Source organism: Hyla sarda, chromosome 9 (genome assembly GCF_029499605.1).
Source record: "Hyla sarda isolate aHylSar1 chromosome 9, aHylSar1.hap1, whole genome shotgun sequence".
Lineage (NCBI taxonomy): Eukaryota > Metazoa > Chordata > Amphibia > Anura > Hylidae > Hyla > Hyla sarda.
Window position 1 is genome coordinate 133,609,193 of NC_079197.1, and position 14,961 is coordinate 133,624,153.

Here is a 14,961-nt window from a genome sequence, read left to right on the forward strand (position 1 = left end):
TGGGGAAAGGCTGATCTGTTTTGTCCTATTCCACAAAAGAGATACTGTAGCATAAATGGCGGAAACAATTACTGCCGGCTGTGATATTTAGATTTCAGAAAGCACAAGGCGTCACAGCTTGTTGTGTGGGGGTAACGGCAGGCTGGCCAGAGTGCTGACACTGTTCAGCTCTGAAAGCTGGTACGAATGCTTTGTGAGCATCAAAAGTGGGCCAGAAAACAATAGAAGAAGGCAGCCTGGTCTGATGAGTCAGGTCGTCTTTTACATCATGGGAATGGTTGAGTGCATGTGTGTGACTTATCTGAGAAAGAGATGGCATCAGGATGCACTAAAGCAGTGTTTCCCAACAAGGGGGCCTCCAGCTGTGGCCAAACTACAACTCCCAGCATGCCCGGACAGCCTTTGGCTGTCCGGGCATGCTGGGAGTTGTAGTTTGGCCACAGCTGGAGACACCCGGGTAATAAGGCAGATCCTCTAAAGCTCGATCAGGTTGAATGGGAACAGTGGCTGGAAACCTTTTCAGGTTTCTCCAGAGATGTTCGATTGGGTTTAAAGGGGTACTCCGGCGCTAAGACATATTATCCCCTATCCAAAGTACAGCTGTCACGCCCCCTCCATAGGCTTGCATTGAGGGGGCGGAGCGTGACATCACACGGGGGCGGAGCCGTGACGTCACTATGCTCCGTCCCCGTGATCGGCAGTAATCAGACCCGGAGCGAGCACGCTCCTGGGGCTGATTCTAACTGGGTACAGCGTGGAAGATCACGGGGGTCCCCAGCGGCGGGAGCCCCGCGATTAGGCATTTTATCCCCTATCCTTTGGATAGGGGATAAGAGGTCTTAGTGCCGGAGTACCCCTTTAAATTAGGGCTCAAGGACATTTACAGAGCTCTCTAAAACCTCCTGTGTTCCTCAGGGTCATTGCCTTGTTGGAAGGGGAACCTTTTAGCCCAGTCTGAGGTTCTAAATGTTCTCTATTAAATATATAACTAAGAATATCTTTGTACTTTGCTCCATTCAGCTTTTCCTCAACCCTGACTGATCTCCCTGTCAAACCACTGAAAAACACCCCAATGCTGCCACTACCATGTCTCACTGTAGAGATAGTATTGGGCGGGTGATGGCTAAAAAAGGACCTCCTTTTTAGCCTCGCTGCCATAAAGCCCAAATCGGTGGAGTGCTGCTGTGATGGTTGACTTGTCTGAAAGCTTCTCCCATCTAAGCTCCCCCAGAGTGACCATTGGGTTCCTGGTCACCTCCTATTAATAAGGCGTTGTTCCCCCAATTACTCAGCTTGGTGGGGAGCAAAACTATGCACTCTCAAGCTTCTAGGACATGAGGGCCTACTTTTTGCTCTGAGCAGAGCGCAGACAGGCTCTTGCGTCCATATTCATGAGAGGAGCGGAAATATTGAGGAGGCAGGGGAGTGTGCTGAGCAGTTTCCTTTGCCTCCATGGCACAGAGCTACGCAATACAACTTGAAGAATAAAGACGTATATATCTGCAAGTTCTTCATCAATTCATGTAAGTGGCCCCTCATTCTAATGCTGTACGACTGCACTGTAACCAAGTATATTGGGTTTATTACAGGTTAACAGCCTGTACGTTCCGCTATTAGTAGTAGAATAGTAACAAAATTGCATTTTTTTTTCTATTCCATCCCACAAAGTTTTTCAGTAGATGTTATGGTAAAATGAAAGGTGTCCTTACAAAGTACACCTGGTCCTGCAAAATTATCCCTATATGGCTCTGTAGGTGGAAAAATTAGGTTTGAGGTTTGGCTATTAGAAGGTGAGGAGAAAACAAATGTAAATTGTCCTGGTTAAGTGTGTAGAAGTAGAAACAAAAAGACCAAAGGACGGCACCTCGTGTGTTACCCTAGACAAAGGAGAGGGGGTGTCCCTTATTATAGGGGAGTGCAGGCTCTATAAAATGGCCAACACAAAAAAGAGAAACACAGCCGCACATCCACCATTTGTAATTTGATCTACTTTGCTTCTCAGCATAATTTCAAAAACTAACAGGTTGTTGGTATACATTTTGATTTAAAAAAAAAAAAAACACTCGCCATGTCAAGGCCACCTCGGAGTGGCGTAGCACTCGGCGGCGACCACTGCCTCAGAGACCCCATGCCCAACGGGAGGAGCGACCCAGTGGCCAGGCAGCCCCACTACTGCCCTACCAAGCCCCTGGCTCTGGGCCACTCCACCCCACAGGCAAAGCATCACAGAAACAATGGCCGCCACAGAGAACCATACCAGTATGAAACCTACCATATACTCACTGCCAGAGGGCTGGGAGAATGGTAGGAGGAAACCCTTATGCAGTTTCCTGCTAATTAAAAACGCCTGGGCCAAAAGGGTGGATCGGAGTGCTGGCCATGGAAGATAAAATGCATATAAGAAATACGCATATCACCCTGTATAGGGGTGTAAAGATGGTATGATTTGTGCTGCCCAAAGGTCCCAGGAACAACCAGCCGGTGTCCTGCAAAGGTACTTAATAGGAAACAAGCAAAAAAAACACCTGCTTGGCAGCAGGCACAGGCACTCCACAATCCATTAGGCAGTATCACACCCTGGTCACTTAGTGAGGAAGTTCAGATACTTTATTCATGTACAGCAATGACGTGTTTCGGGGTTAATCTACCCTTTCTTCAGATTGACAAAGTACATCTGTGCACTGTACTGTGTCAATCTGAAGAAGGGGTGGATTAACCCCGAAACACGGCATTGCTGTACATGAATAAAGTATGTGAACTTCCTCACTAAGTGAACAGAGTGATACTTCCTAATGGATTGCATGGTTACGTTCAGTTTATTACATTTGATCTTGAGTAGCAGCTGCCAAGTAGTGATGAGGAAGTGTTCATTTACTTCCTCCTGCCTGTGGATTTTGAATACAGACCTTTTTTTTTTTTTTTTTTTTTTTTTTTTTTTATTATAACTAAAGATGTATAATGTTTTTTCTTTTTGTCTGTGATGGGGGGGGAGAGAACATGATCCGTGATACATTGAAAAACACTTACCAATTTTATATCCTATCTTTTTCAAATAACTCCCTATATGGGTAATGATGGCTATGTACATATTCTTAAAGGGGTACTCTGCTGGAAAAATTAATCAACTGGTGCCAGAAAGTTATACAGATTTATAAATTACTTCTATTTAAAAATCTTAATTCTTCCAGTACTTATCAGCTGCTATATGCTCCACAGGAAGTTCTTTTCTTTTTGAATTTCCTTTCTGTCTGACAACGGTGCCCTCTGCTGACACCCCTGTCCATTTTTTTTCCAGTATCCGGGGCGCCTGGCCTGGCACCGGTCCGTGCATAGCACGATACGGGAGGTGAGCTGGACTTTCTTTACCATTTAAAGTTGGGGTCTACACCAGCTTGTTGTTGTAAAAAAATTTAACATTTTACACAAACATGCTGGTGTTGCCCCGTACTTTAAATTTTCACAAGCGGTAAAAGGGGGGAAAAAGCCCCAGAAATTTGTAACACTATTTCTCCTGAGTACGAAAATACCCCATATGTTGGCGTAAAATGCTCTGCGGACGCACAACTTGGCTCAGGAGTGAGAGCGCACATGTACATATGAGGTCTAAAATGGTGATTTGCACAGGGGTGGCTGATTTTACAGCGGTTCTGACATAAACGCAAAAAAAATACCCACATGTGACCCCATTTTGGAAATTGCACACCTCACAGAACGTAACAAGTTGTATAGTGAGCCTTAACACCCCACAGGTGTTTGACGATTTTTCGTTAAAGTTGGATGGAAAATTAGAAGAAAAAAAAAATTTCACTAAAATGCTGGTGTTTACCTAAATTTTTCATTTTCACTAGGGAAAATGGGGAAAAAATCCCCCCCAGAATGTGTAACCCCATTTCTTTTGGGGGTAAGAACATACCCCATATGTGGATGTAAAGTGCTCTGCGGGCGAACTACACTGCTCAGAAGAGAAGGAGCGCCATTGAGCTTTTTGGAGAGAGAACTTGTCCGGAATTGAAGCCCACGTGTGTTTAAAAAAAAAAGCCCCCATAGTGCCAGAACAATGGACCCCCATACATGTGACCCCATTTTGGAAACTACACCCCTCACGTAATGTAATAAGGGGAACAGTGAGCATTTACGCCCCACAGGTGTCAGACAGATTTTTGGAACAGTGGTCCGTGAAAATTACATTTTTCATTTGCACAGCCCACTGTTCCAAAGATCTGTCAAAGCCAGTGGGGTGTAAATCCTCGCTGCACCCCTTATTAAATTCTGTGAGGGGTGTAGTTTCCAAATTGGGGTCACATGTTGGGGGGGGGGGGGTGTCAACTGTTCTGGCACCACGGGGGACTTTGTAAGTGCGCATGGCCCCCCGACTTCCATTCCAAACAAATTCTCTCTCCAAAAGCTCAATGTGACTCCTTCTGAGCATTGTAGTTCGCCAGCAGAGCACTTGACGTCTACACTTGGGGTATTTTCATACTCAGAAAAAAATGGTGTTGCATGTTTTGGGGGTCACTTTCTCCTATTAGCCCTTGTAAAAATTTAAAATATGTGGAAAAAACAGCATTTTAGTGTAAAAAAAATAAATAAAAAATTTCATTTAATTTACACATCCAAGTTCAACAAAAAGTCGACAGTTTGCAACAGTTTCCAAACTAGTATGCCGTGGTGTTTTATTTTTTTTTTCTCTGTTCTGGAACCATAAGGGTTTCATAAATGTGACCACTTCAGCAAAATTCACTCTCCAAAATCCCATTGTTGCTCCTTTCCTTCTGAGCCCTGTACTGCACCCGCAGAGCACTTTATATACACATATGAGGTATTTCCTTACTCGAGAGAAATTGGGTTACAAATCCTTAGGGCGATTTCTCTCATTTTGAATTTTCTCCTTCACTTTGCTGCTATTCCTGTGAAACACCTAAAGGGTTAACAAACTTTCTGAATGTTATTTTGAATACTTTGAGGGGTTCAGTTTCTATAATGGGGTCATTTTGGGGTATCTCTCACAGAAAGGCCCCTCAAATCCTCTTCAAACTTAACTGGTCCCTGAAAAACTTGCTGCTATAAAGTCCTATAATATCTTCATAAAGTAAAAACATGTCAACTTTAAAGTAGACATATTGTATTTGTAAATCAATATATAATTTATTTGGAATGTCCATTTCAAAATTTTTATGAAACTTGGGGATTTTTCACCAAAAAAGGATGCAAATAATGATGAACATTTACCACTATGTTAAAGTAGAATATGTCACGAAAAAAACCATTCTTGGAATCAGAATAAAAGGTAAAAGCATCTTAGGGTTATTAAAGGGGTATTCCAGGAATTTGACTATGCTACAGGGGCTGTAAAGTTAGTGTAGTTCATAATATAGTGTCTGTACCTGTGTGTGATGGTTTTCTCACAATTCTTCTGTGATTTTTCACCCCAATACTTATTTTTATCAGCATACAAAATGACTGTTATCTCAGATTTTTCCCAGCTTGCAATGCGGTCGAGACCTGACTCACTAGTCAGCTGATGACAGGGAGCCTGTCTGCTTCAATGGGTGGAGGGATCAATCTGCAACTAATGCAACAGCTGTAGGCACCCTGATTGAAGACCACAGGTCTGCAGCTCATTTATGTTACAATGGGTGGGGTGTCTGTGTGGGAGGGAGGAAAATGGAATTATGGGATTTGTAGGCAAACAAGAAAACTGAAAACAGGAAATACAAGTTCAGAGAAAGCTAGCCACAGTGTTACGGTAATCTCACATCATAGCCATTTAGCCCTAAGACAAGCGCAGATCCTTCCTAAGCATGTCCATTACTGTCTGCCAGGTACGTACTAAAATCACCTTATGGTGGAGAACCCCTTTAATGCATAAAGTGACAGTGGTCAGAATTGCAAAAAAAGGGCTCAGTCCTTAAGGTGAAAATTGACTAAGTCCCTAAGGGGTTAAGCCTCTTGGGTCACTTACTGCTCCTGAAATATTGTAGCATTTACGTCTGTATGGTGGGAATCCTTTGTCTATGGTGGTCCCTCAGCCACTAAGATTAACTCCGTATGGAACTGCGGATCTGTGCTCTATTGGTTGTGTCGGAGCCTTTGGTGATTTACAGATGTCTAAACTGCACATTGTAATAAATTGTTAGAGATTTGGCTTCCCCGCTCATTGTTCTTTGTTCATCCTGGTTATTTAATGTTTCTTAGCTTTGTTTTCTTAGTCCTGTTGTATTAATGATGCTCTGGAGATTTCATGTGTAAATGCAGATTGCATATTATGTACAGACCAGAAGACACCGGCTCCTCATAGTATAGGCGGATCCTTCACTGCTGGGAATGAAATCCAATCTATTACATTTATATCGCTGTTTGAGTGATTTTATATCATGGGCTAATACAATTGGCAATAGGATCAGATTCTGTTAGATAGGTATTAAACCCCTTAGGCTCCTTTCACACTACATGTTGCTCATTTTTAAAGACCCGTTATAATATCCCGTTAAGAAAACCCTTAAAAACGGCCGTTACAAAATCCCATTCAAGTCTGTGATTTTTTGTTTATCCGTTATCACCCGTTGTAATCTGTTATGAATAACGGACGTTATTTGTGAATGGAGAAAAATTAGTGCATGTAACGTTTTTTCTCCCGTCACAAATAACGTCCGTTATTCATAACAGGCTAAAACGGGTGATAATTGATGATCAAAAAAATCCCATAGACCTGAATGGGATTTTGTAATGGCCATTTTTAAGGGTTTTCTTAACGGGTCTTAAAAACGTAGCAATATTTAGGGCATGCAGTATTCCCGGGCATGCAACGGCTGTACGGCAATGCTAGGGGTTGCAATTTTGCAACTGCTGGAGGCACCCTGGTTGGTAAACACTGCTCTGGTACCTAGTCAAAAAAATTTTGTATTCTTTAATTTTTTTTAAATAAAGGGACAGACACTGGAGACACTGCTGCAGCAGCACTAACCCCTGGAGAATGGAGAAAATAATATTGATAGTAGTATCAAAATTAACAAAATTTATTTTAGCTTTTTCCATTTTTATCTTTTTCATTTATTTCCCTTAAAGGGGTTATCCAGGAAAAAACTTTTTTTTTTATATATCAACTGGCTCCGGAAAGTTAAACAGATTTGTAAATGACTTCTATTAAAAAATCTTAATCATTTCAGTACTTATGAGCTTCTAAAGTTAAGGTTGTTCTTTTCTGTCTAAGTGCTCTCTGATGACACGTGTCTTGGGAGCCGCTCAGTTTAGAAGCAAATCCCCATAGCAAACCTCTTCTAAACTGGGCGTTTCCCGAGACAGGTGTCATCAGAGAGCACTTAGACAGAAAAGAACAACCTTAACTTCAGAAGCTCATAAGTACTGAAAGGATTAAGATTTTTTTTAATAGAAGTAATTTACAAATCTGTTTAACTTTCTGGAGCAAGTTGATATATAAAAAAAAGTTTTTTCCTGGATAACCCCTTTAACTTACCCAACTTCTTTTCTTGTGTCCTCTCGGCCAGTCTACACCAGTGTTTTCCAACCAGGGTGCCTTGAGGTGTTGAAAAACTACAACTCCCAGCATGCCCGAACAGCCTTTGGCTGTCCGGGCATGCTGGGAGTTGTAGTTTTGCAACACCTGGAGGCACCCTGGTTGGGAAACACTGGTCTAGACACAGACTTCTTGGGGTTATGTAATTAACCCTTTATGTGCAGCTTTATGGCTTTTCACATACCATTTTTTATTTATATGTGAGAGAAGAGTCCTGACCGAAACGGCCTCTCTGAACTTATCTGTAGCGGAGGCAAATGTCAGGACTTCACTAGGCTCTAGAGATGAGCGAACTTACAGTAAATTCGATTCGTCACGAACTTCTCGGCTCGGCAGTTGATGACTTTTCCTGCATAAATTAGTTCAGTTTTCCGTTGCTCCGGTGGGCTGGAAAAGGTGGATACAGTCCTAGGAGACTCTTTCCTAGGAATGTATCCACCTTTTCCTGCCCACCGGAGCACCGGAAAGCTGAACTAATTTATGCAGGAAAAGTCAGCAACCGCCGAGCTGAGAGGTTCGTGACGAATCGAATTCACTGTAAGTTCGCTCATCTCTACTAGGTGCACAAGTTTAAATGCATGAGGCAATGCAGTGATTTGCATTTGACTTACTCAGGGTTCCATGCTTTCCTCTATGTGTTTTCAGCACAGTCTTGCACGAAGGGGTTTAGTAAACAGCGTTGCTGACATCTTTGTCATAATAGATTATGGTTGCGTGTTCTCAAAGTCCCTAAAAAATACAGATGTGTCATAGATGTGTCCTGGGGGTGATGGAGAGATAAATGAGAAGTGATTAGCACATCAGGAGGAAAACAAGACCCAGCAAAGCAGATTATTTCATTATATCACTGTGATGTGTGCTCAGGACATCGCCGCAGTTTGGTTTTTGTCATAAAAAATTGTGGTAAACTTGAAATCCGATTTTATAAATTTTTTTTCCTTTTTATGCAGTTTAAGTAAATCTAGTTGGGTAGTTATCAGTCCAAAGTCTGTGCTAAATGCATTTGATGTGAATGGTTGAAAGTTGCATGGGTAGCTTTAAAAGAGAACTGGATTGGGGTGGGGGTGGGGGGGGGGGGGTAGTGGCATGTAGTGTTATCGCCTCCAGACTTGAGATGGTAAAGCATGGAACTTGGTGCTGACAACTTTGAGAAATGCGCACACGGTGGGGGAGATTTATCAAAACCTGTGTAAGGGAAAAGTTGTCCATAGTAACCAATCAGATCGCTTCTTTAAAGGGTTACTCTGGTGGAAAACTTTTTTCTTTTTTTTTTTTTTTTTTTTTTCTTTTTCTTTTTTTCTTTCTTTTTTTTTTTTTTTTTTATAAATCAACTGTTGCCAGAAAGTTAAACAGTTTTGTAAATTATTTCTATAAAAAAAGTTAATCCTTCCAGTACTTATTAGCTTCTGACTACTACAGAGGAAATTATTTTCTTTTTGGAACACAGTGCTCTCTGCTGACATCTCTGTCCATTTTAGGAACTGTCCAGAGCAGCATATGTTTGCTATGGGGATTTTCTTCTACTCTGGACAGTTCTTAAAATGGACAGCAGAGAGCACTGTGCTCGTGATGTCAGCAGAGAGCTCTGTGTTCCAAAAAGAAAATAATTTCCTCTGTAGTATTCAGAAGTTAATAAGTACAGGAAGGATTAAGATTTTTAAATAGAAGTAATTTACAAATCTGTTTTAACTTTCTGGCACCAGTTGATAAAAAAAAAAAAAAAGTTTTCCACTAGAGTACCCCTTTAAAGAGTACCTATCATCAACTAAACTTTCCCTAATCCCCCTCCCCATCTGTCCCTGACTCGAACTATCTCTATCCCTGTGATTATTTCTAGTTAAAACCCCCTGTAAATACCTTCTTTCCTCTATCTCCGGTAGCTCAGTTTGGAGCGGTGTATGAGGGGGTGAAGTGGGCGTGGCCCGGCAGGCGCCATGTCATCTGATGCCTGCCAGGGCTGGCTTCTGCCCTTCTTCATGTATGCTGCGCTCCCTCTCAAGCAGGGCAGGGGCGGCAGCCTCTGTGTCTTCTCTTCTCTATTTGGCTATACACGTGCCATACAGAGAGATGGAATGTTGTAGGACAGAGGTGCCGTGCCCTGCAGGGATACGCGCACAGCGCTCGCTCCCGCCTGTCTGACAGACGGGGAGCTGCGCTGAGTATGCAATTTCGGACTCAACAGCCAGGCCGGTGCGAGTCCGAAATCACTGAAAAAGCTGACGGTCAGGGGGCTCCTAGGAAGACCCCTAGTGGCCAAACTTTCAAAACGAAAATACACATGAAAGAGAGAGATATATGCTTCTCATGTTGTATCTATATACTCATGTTTTATCTATATCTTTGTGCTAGCAGTGTGCTGCTGTATTCTCCTGTTGCTATATTTATACATTTTTTTTTAAATAAAAACATTTGTGTGAAAGCTGAGTTCGGGCGGCCATGGTAGTCACGCCATGCCCTCTCCATTCATGTCCCCAGCAGTCCCCCCCCCCCCCCCCCCCCTGTAAACTACCAGATCCCCAACTGACTCGATTCAAGTCAGTGGGCTCCATAGTGATCCTGTGGTGTCCGTTGTGCTCTGACCAAGTTTTTTCCAGCTGAATGGCCTTAAAACAGAACGTACCTGGAGCAGGATGAAGCACAACAATGTGGACCTAGTCTAATATGTGGTGCAGACTTAGAGTACAGTTGCACTAAATGTATGAAATAACCTGAGCGACTTTTATAAATAAGACCTGTTCGTAGATTGTTACACTAAGAATTAGACAGTCTTAGTAAATCTGCCCCAATGTATGTCTCGTCACTACTAAAAAGCTATACCGTTTTCTATTTTAGACCTATCCAAAAACCGGTTTACAGAGATCCCTCTGGATGTCTGCCTGTTCGCACCGCTTGAAACCTTAAATTTATATCACAACTGCATCAAGTGCATTCCAGAGACCATAAAAAATCTCCAGATGTTAACTTACTTAAATATCAGGTAAGTGCACTCCACACAGAATTATGTCATCAATGTTTTACAATGGTATAAATTCTTAATTCAATATTAAATAAACATTTAGATCTGTATCTTGCAAACATAATGTTAAAGGAATTATCCAGGATTAGAAAAACAGAGCTTATTTCTTCCAAAAGCTGCACCATTCCTATTCTCAGGCTGTGCGTGGTATTGCAGTTTAGTTTCATTGAAGTGAATGGAGCCAAGTTGTAGTACTATACACAACCTGAGGACAGGTGCGGCCCTATTTTTGTTTTTTTTAAGAAGAAATTGCTCCTCCTTTTCTATTTCTGAAAACCACTTAAACCCACCTGAGGCCCGCTGAACAACATACAATGTCCCACTTGTCTGCAAGTGGCTCTGCAATGCTGGTCGCTGAATGCACAGCATCTAGTAGGCGGCCAGGAGACTTACTTTCCTGATCATCATGTAATCTCCAGGTGTGGGTTACCTGAAGGAGCTGCTGATTCTTATCGGACCCAGATCAGATTTGCAGTGAGTGGGGGTGTGGCTTAGTGCGGCATGTGAGCGGTCGCACGGTCTGCTGGTGTAGTGTCTGCTGCTTTAGGTGCCTCACTGCCTCCAACTGCTACTACTGAGCCTACCCTGAAAGATATTTTCTGCTGTCTCCAAGGGCAACACTGATGTTAAAATGTTGCTAGGAGGGTTGTGTGAGGACATTAACCTTATCTGTCATGATATGCAAAAGGTTTCCAAGAGGATTAGTGCGGTTGAGGAAAGAGTGGGTGATCTGGAGGATCAAGTTACTCCACACGAGAGCTATGCATCGTGTGATTACTAATTTGACTGCACTTGCCACTAAATCTAATGATATGGAAAACCACATGCGACGGAACAATGTGTGCCTGGTGGGCATCCCTGAAAGGGCCGAGGGTCATGACCCAAGGGAGTACTTTGAGAATTTGCTCCTTAATACGTTTGGAAAAGAGACTTTTGACACCACTCTTCGCTGTCGAGCGTCCTCATAGGGTCCTGACTCGTCCTCTTCCTCCTGGAGCCCCGAGCTGTCCTCATCCGTATTCCGTATTCTGCACTTGTGGCTAATAGCGCGCAGCACTGATCGCGGTGCCGCGCTATTAACCCTTTAGACGCGGTGTTCAAAGTTGATCGCCGCGTCTAAGGTGAAGGTGAACTACTCCCGGCTAGCTCAGTCGGCTGTTCGGGACCACCGTGGCAAAATCTCGGCATCCTGAACAGCTGGAACACACAAGGAAGGGTCCCTACCTTGCCTCCTGGTGTCCGATCGCCGAATGACTGCTCAATGCCTGAGATCCAGGCATGAGCAGTCAAGCAGCAGAATCGTTGATCAATGGTCAATGTAAAAGATCAGTGTGTGCAATGTTATAGCCCCCTATGGGCGGCTATAACATTGCAAAAAAAAAAAAAGTGAAAAAAAGTTTAAACTTTTATTAGGGAAGGGCTTGAATGATCTTTATTAAACTGCCCCCCTTTTCCCATTTAAAAAAACAACTCTGTTAATAAAAATAAAAATATGTGGTATTGCTGCATGCGCAAATGTCCGAATTATAAAAATATATCGTTAATTAAACCACACTGTAAATGGCGTACGGGCTAAAAAATTCCGAAGTCCAAAATAGCTTATTTTTGGTTACTTTTTATATCATGGAAAAAATGAATAAAAAGCGATCAAAAAGTCAGATCAATACAAAAATGGTACCGCTAAAATGAGCCCTCATACTGCCCCGTACGCGGAAAAATATGGGGTCAGAAGATGACAATTTTAAGTGTATTTTCGTGCATGTAGTTTATTTTTTCCAGAAGAATGACAAAATCACACCTATATAAGTAGGGTATCATTTTAATCGTATGGACCTAAGAATAAAGATAAGGTGTAATTTTTACCGAAAAATGCACTTTGTAGAAACGGAAGCCCCCAAAATTTACAACATGGTGTTTTTTTCTTCAATTTTGTCACACAGTGATTTATTTTTTTTTTTCCTTTTCACAGTATTATTTTTGGGTAAAATGACTGATTTCATTACAAAGTAGAATTGGTGGCACAAAAAATAAACCATCTTATGGATTTTTAGGTGCAAAACTGAAAGAATTATGATTTTTTTAAAGGTAAAAAGGAAAAAACCAAAGGGCAAAAACTGAAAAAAAAAACTGAGTCCTTAAGGGGTTAAATCCTAGCAACCTGCTATGTTGTTCCTCTCTGAGATGCACTTGACAAATGATACAAAACATTTGCTGAACAAACCATGGTTTGGCCACACCTTTCATGCCACTTTTTCCTCATATTCCCAGGTGTAAGTGTTCTTACTCATAGAAATATTTAGTTTTCCTCTACTTCTAGTCTCAATGAACCAGAGGGTAGGTTTGTTTGCCTTTATGGTGCCTTCAATCGTACTGTGTGTGTGCTGGTTACGCTCTATGTCCCCCCCCCATATACTCGAGTGATGCCTTGCACCGTGTTATCTTATTTGTCCTCTTTGCCTGATGCACTGCTCTTGGTGGTTGGGGATTTAAATAATCTCTTACATCCGACACTTGATAGGTTTGGTGCCTGGGGACCTCACAGGATTACTCTACTACGGGTTTGGCTAGGTTTGTGGAGGAGGTGGGGGTGGGTGGACCTTTGGAGAAGACTTAATCCTACCAAGGTGCAATACTATTGTTACTCTAGCTCTCATGGTACGCTATCATGCATTGATCTTGCGCTGGGCAACCAGTTGGCCTTTCCCCTCGTAGTATCGGTGGAGTATCTCCACCTTAGTCTTTCTGATCACTCCCCTATTTTTGTACATCTCACCTTGAATTCTCATGCTAGGCTGTGGGGTTCTCTGTGGCGAATGAACCCCTTTTGGCTTCAGGTCCCCTCAGTTGGCCTTACGCTCAAGACTGATGTGGAAGCCTTTCTCGAGATCAATGTGGGAATTGCCTCGGTGGGCACAGTGTGGGATTCTTTTAAGGCGTATGTGAGGGGTGTCTTTTTAGAGCTGGGCGGTATGACCAAAAATGTGTATCACGGTATTTTTGTAACTTCTGACTTCTGGTGGTTCCACGGTATATATAACGGTATTTCTCCTCCCCCCCCCCAAAATCATGTGACCCGGGAGCGCTCTTCTGCTCCCCCCCCCAGTTATCAGCGCTGCGCTGTCCCCTCCTCGTCCTCCTGTGTGTTGCGGGCCGCCGGCACAGGAAATCTGTACTGTATGCTGTATCCCTATGCCCGGGCTGCAAAAGATAAACTAAATAAACTTTAACTCACCTTCCCCAATCGGTGTCACGCTCTTCCTGGGGACGGGAACGTCAGAGAGCCGTCAGCCTATCAATGGCCACAGCTGAGCTCACTGTCATGTAAGAAGCCGGCCAGAGCTCCTTACAGGACAGTGAGCTCATCCTATCACCGGCCGAGGTGGAACATCGCTCTCGAAAGTTCCCGTCCCCAGAATCAGGTGAGGCCGGTACCTGACCAACAGGGCAAGGTGAGAGTTTATTTTTATGTTTTGCAGCCCGGGCATAGGGATACAGCGTACAGTACAGATTTCCAGCGGCCCGCAACAAACAGGAGGACAAGGAGGGCAGCGCTTGCAGGGGGATGTGATAAGTTCCCAGATGGTGACAGTGCATCGCGCGGGCTGACAATTGTTACAGGGGAAATAAGTAATAACAAAAACACTGCAATGTTACATTGCCCCTCAAAAGCTTTTTATTACTTTTAAGAGGGCACATTATTTAAATTTATATAAAATTAAATAAATGTTAAGTTAATGCAAATAAAAAAAAATTAAAACGATATTAAAGCCCAAACCAGCTTCTTGCTTCACCTATACGAAAATGATAGTAATACAAATGGGAAAATGTTTAATAAAGTGTTTTTGTACCACTTTGTGCCATTAATAAGAGATGGTTTTGTCTTGAAAATAGCGGCTGTGTTATACAATTTGCGTAACTATCTTTGACATCAATAGAAGGTGCGCAAAGGGTGTAGCATCAGGAACTGTGCTATTTACATAATTCTGTAAGTTACGTAAATGTCATAGCAGTTCGTGCACCGCTCATTAACAAACCATCTCTGCCGGCCTCAAATGGAGGTAGCCATCTTTTTGCATTTCTAAACATCTCTGCCTATTTATTTTACACGGATGTAAAACTAGGTGTCATTGACTACTTTTTATTCAATTACATAAAAAAATACATCCATATTTTGGGACGTTGGGTCTCCAGAGATCTAGATTTGCCTTTGTCCACAGTGCGCAACATTATCAAGAAGTTTGCAACCCATGGCACTGTAGCTTATCTCCCTGGGCGTGGACGGAAGAGAAACATTGATGAAAGGTGTCAACATGGGATAGTCCGTATGGTAGATAAGCAGCCCCAAACAAGTTCCAAAGATATTCAAGCTGTCCTGCAGGCTCAGGGAGCATCAGTGTCAGCGTGAACTGTC

At 42.7% G+C, this 14,961-nt stretch overlaps 1 protein-coding gene across 5 annotated transcripts in view; it reads left to right on the forward strand.

The window, feature by feature from the left end:
- Positions 1-14,961, forward strand: part of LRCH2 (leucine rich repeats and calponin homology domain containing 2) — a 121,666-nt gene that overhangs the window by 32,562 nt on the left and 74,143 nt on the right. For all 5 annotated transcript variants that reach the window (XM_056540276.1, XM_056540278.1, XM_056540277.1 and 2 more), the window contains exon 2: positions 10,367-10,511. In XM_056540276.1, coding sequence (XP_056396251.1) covers positions 10,367-10,511 — 145 coding nt within the window. The remainder of the gene's footprint in view (positions 1-10,366; positions 10,512-14,961) is intronic.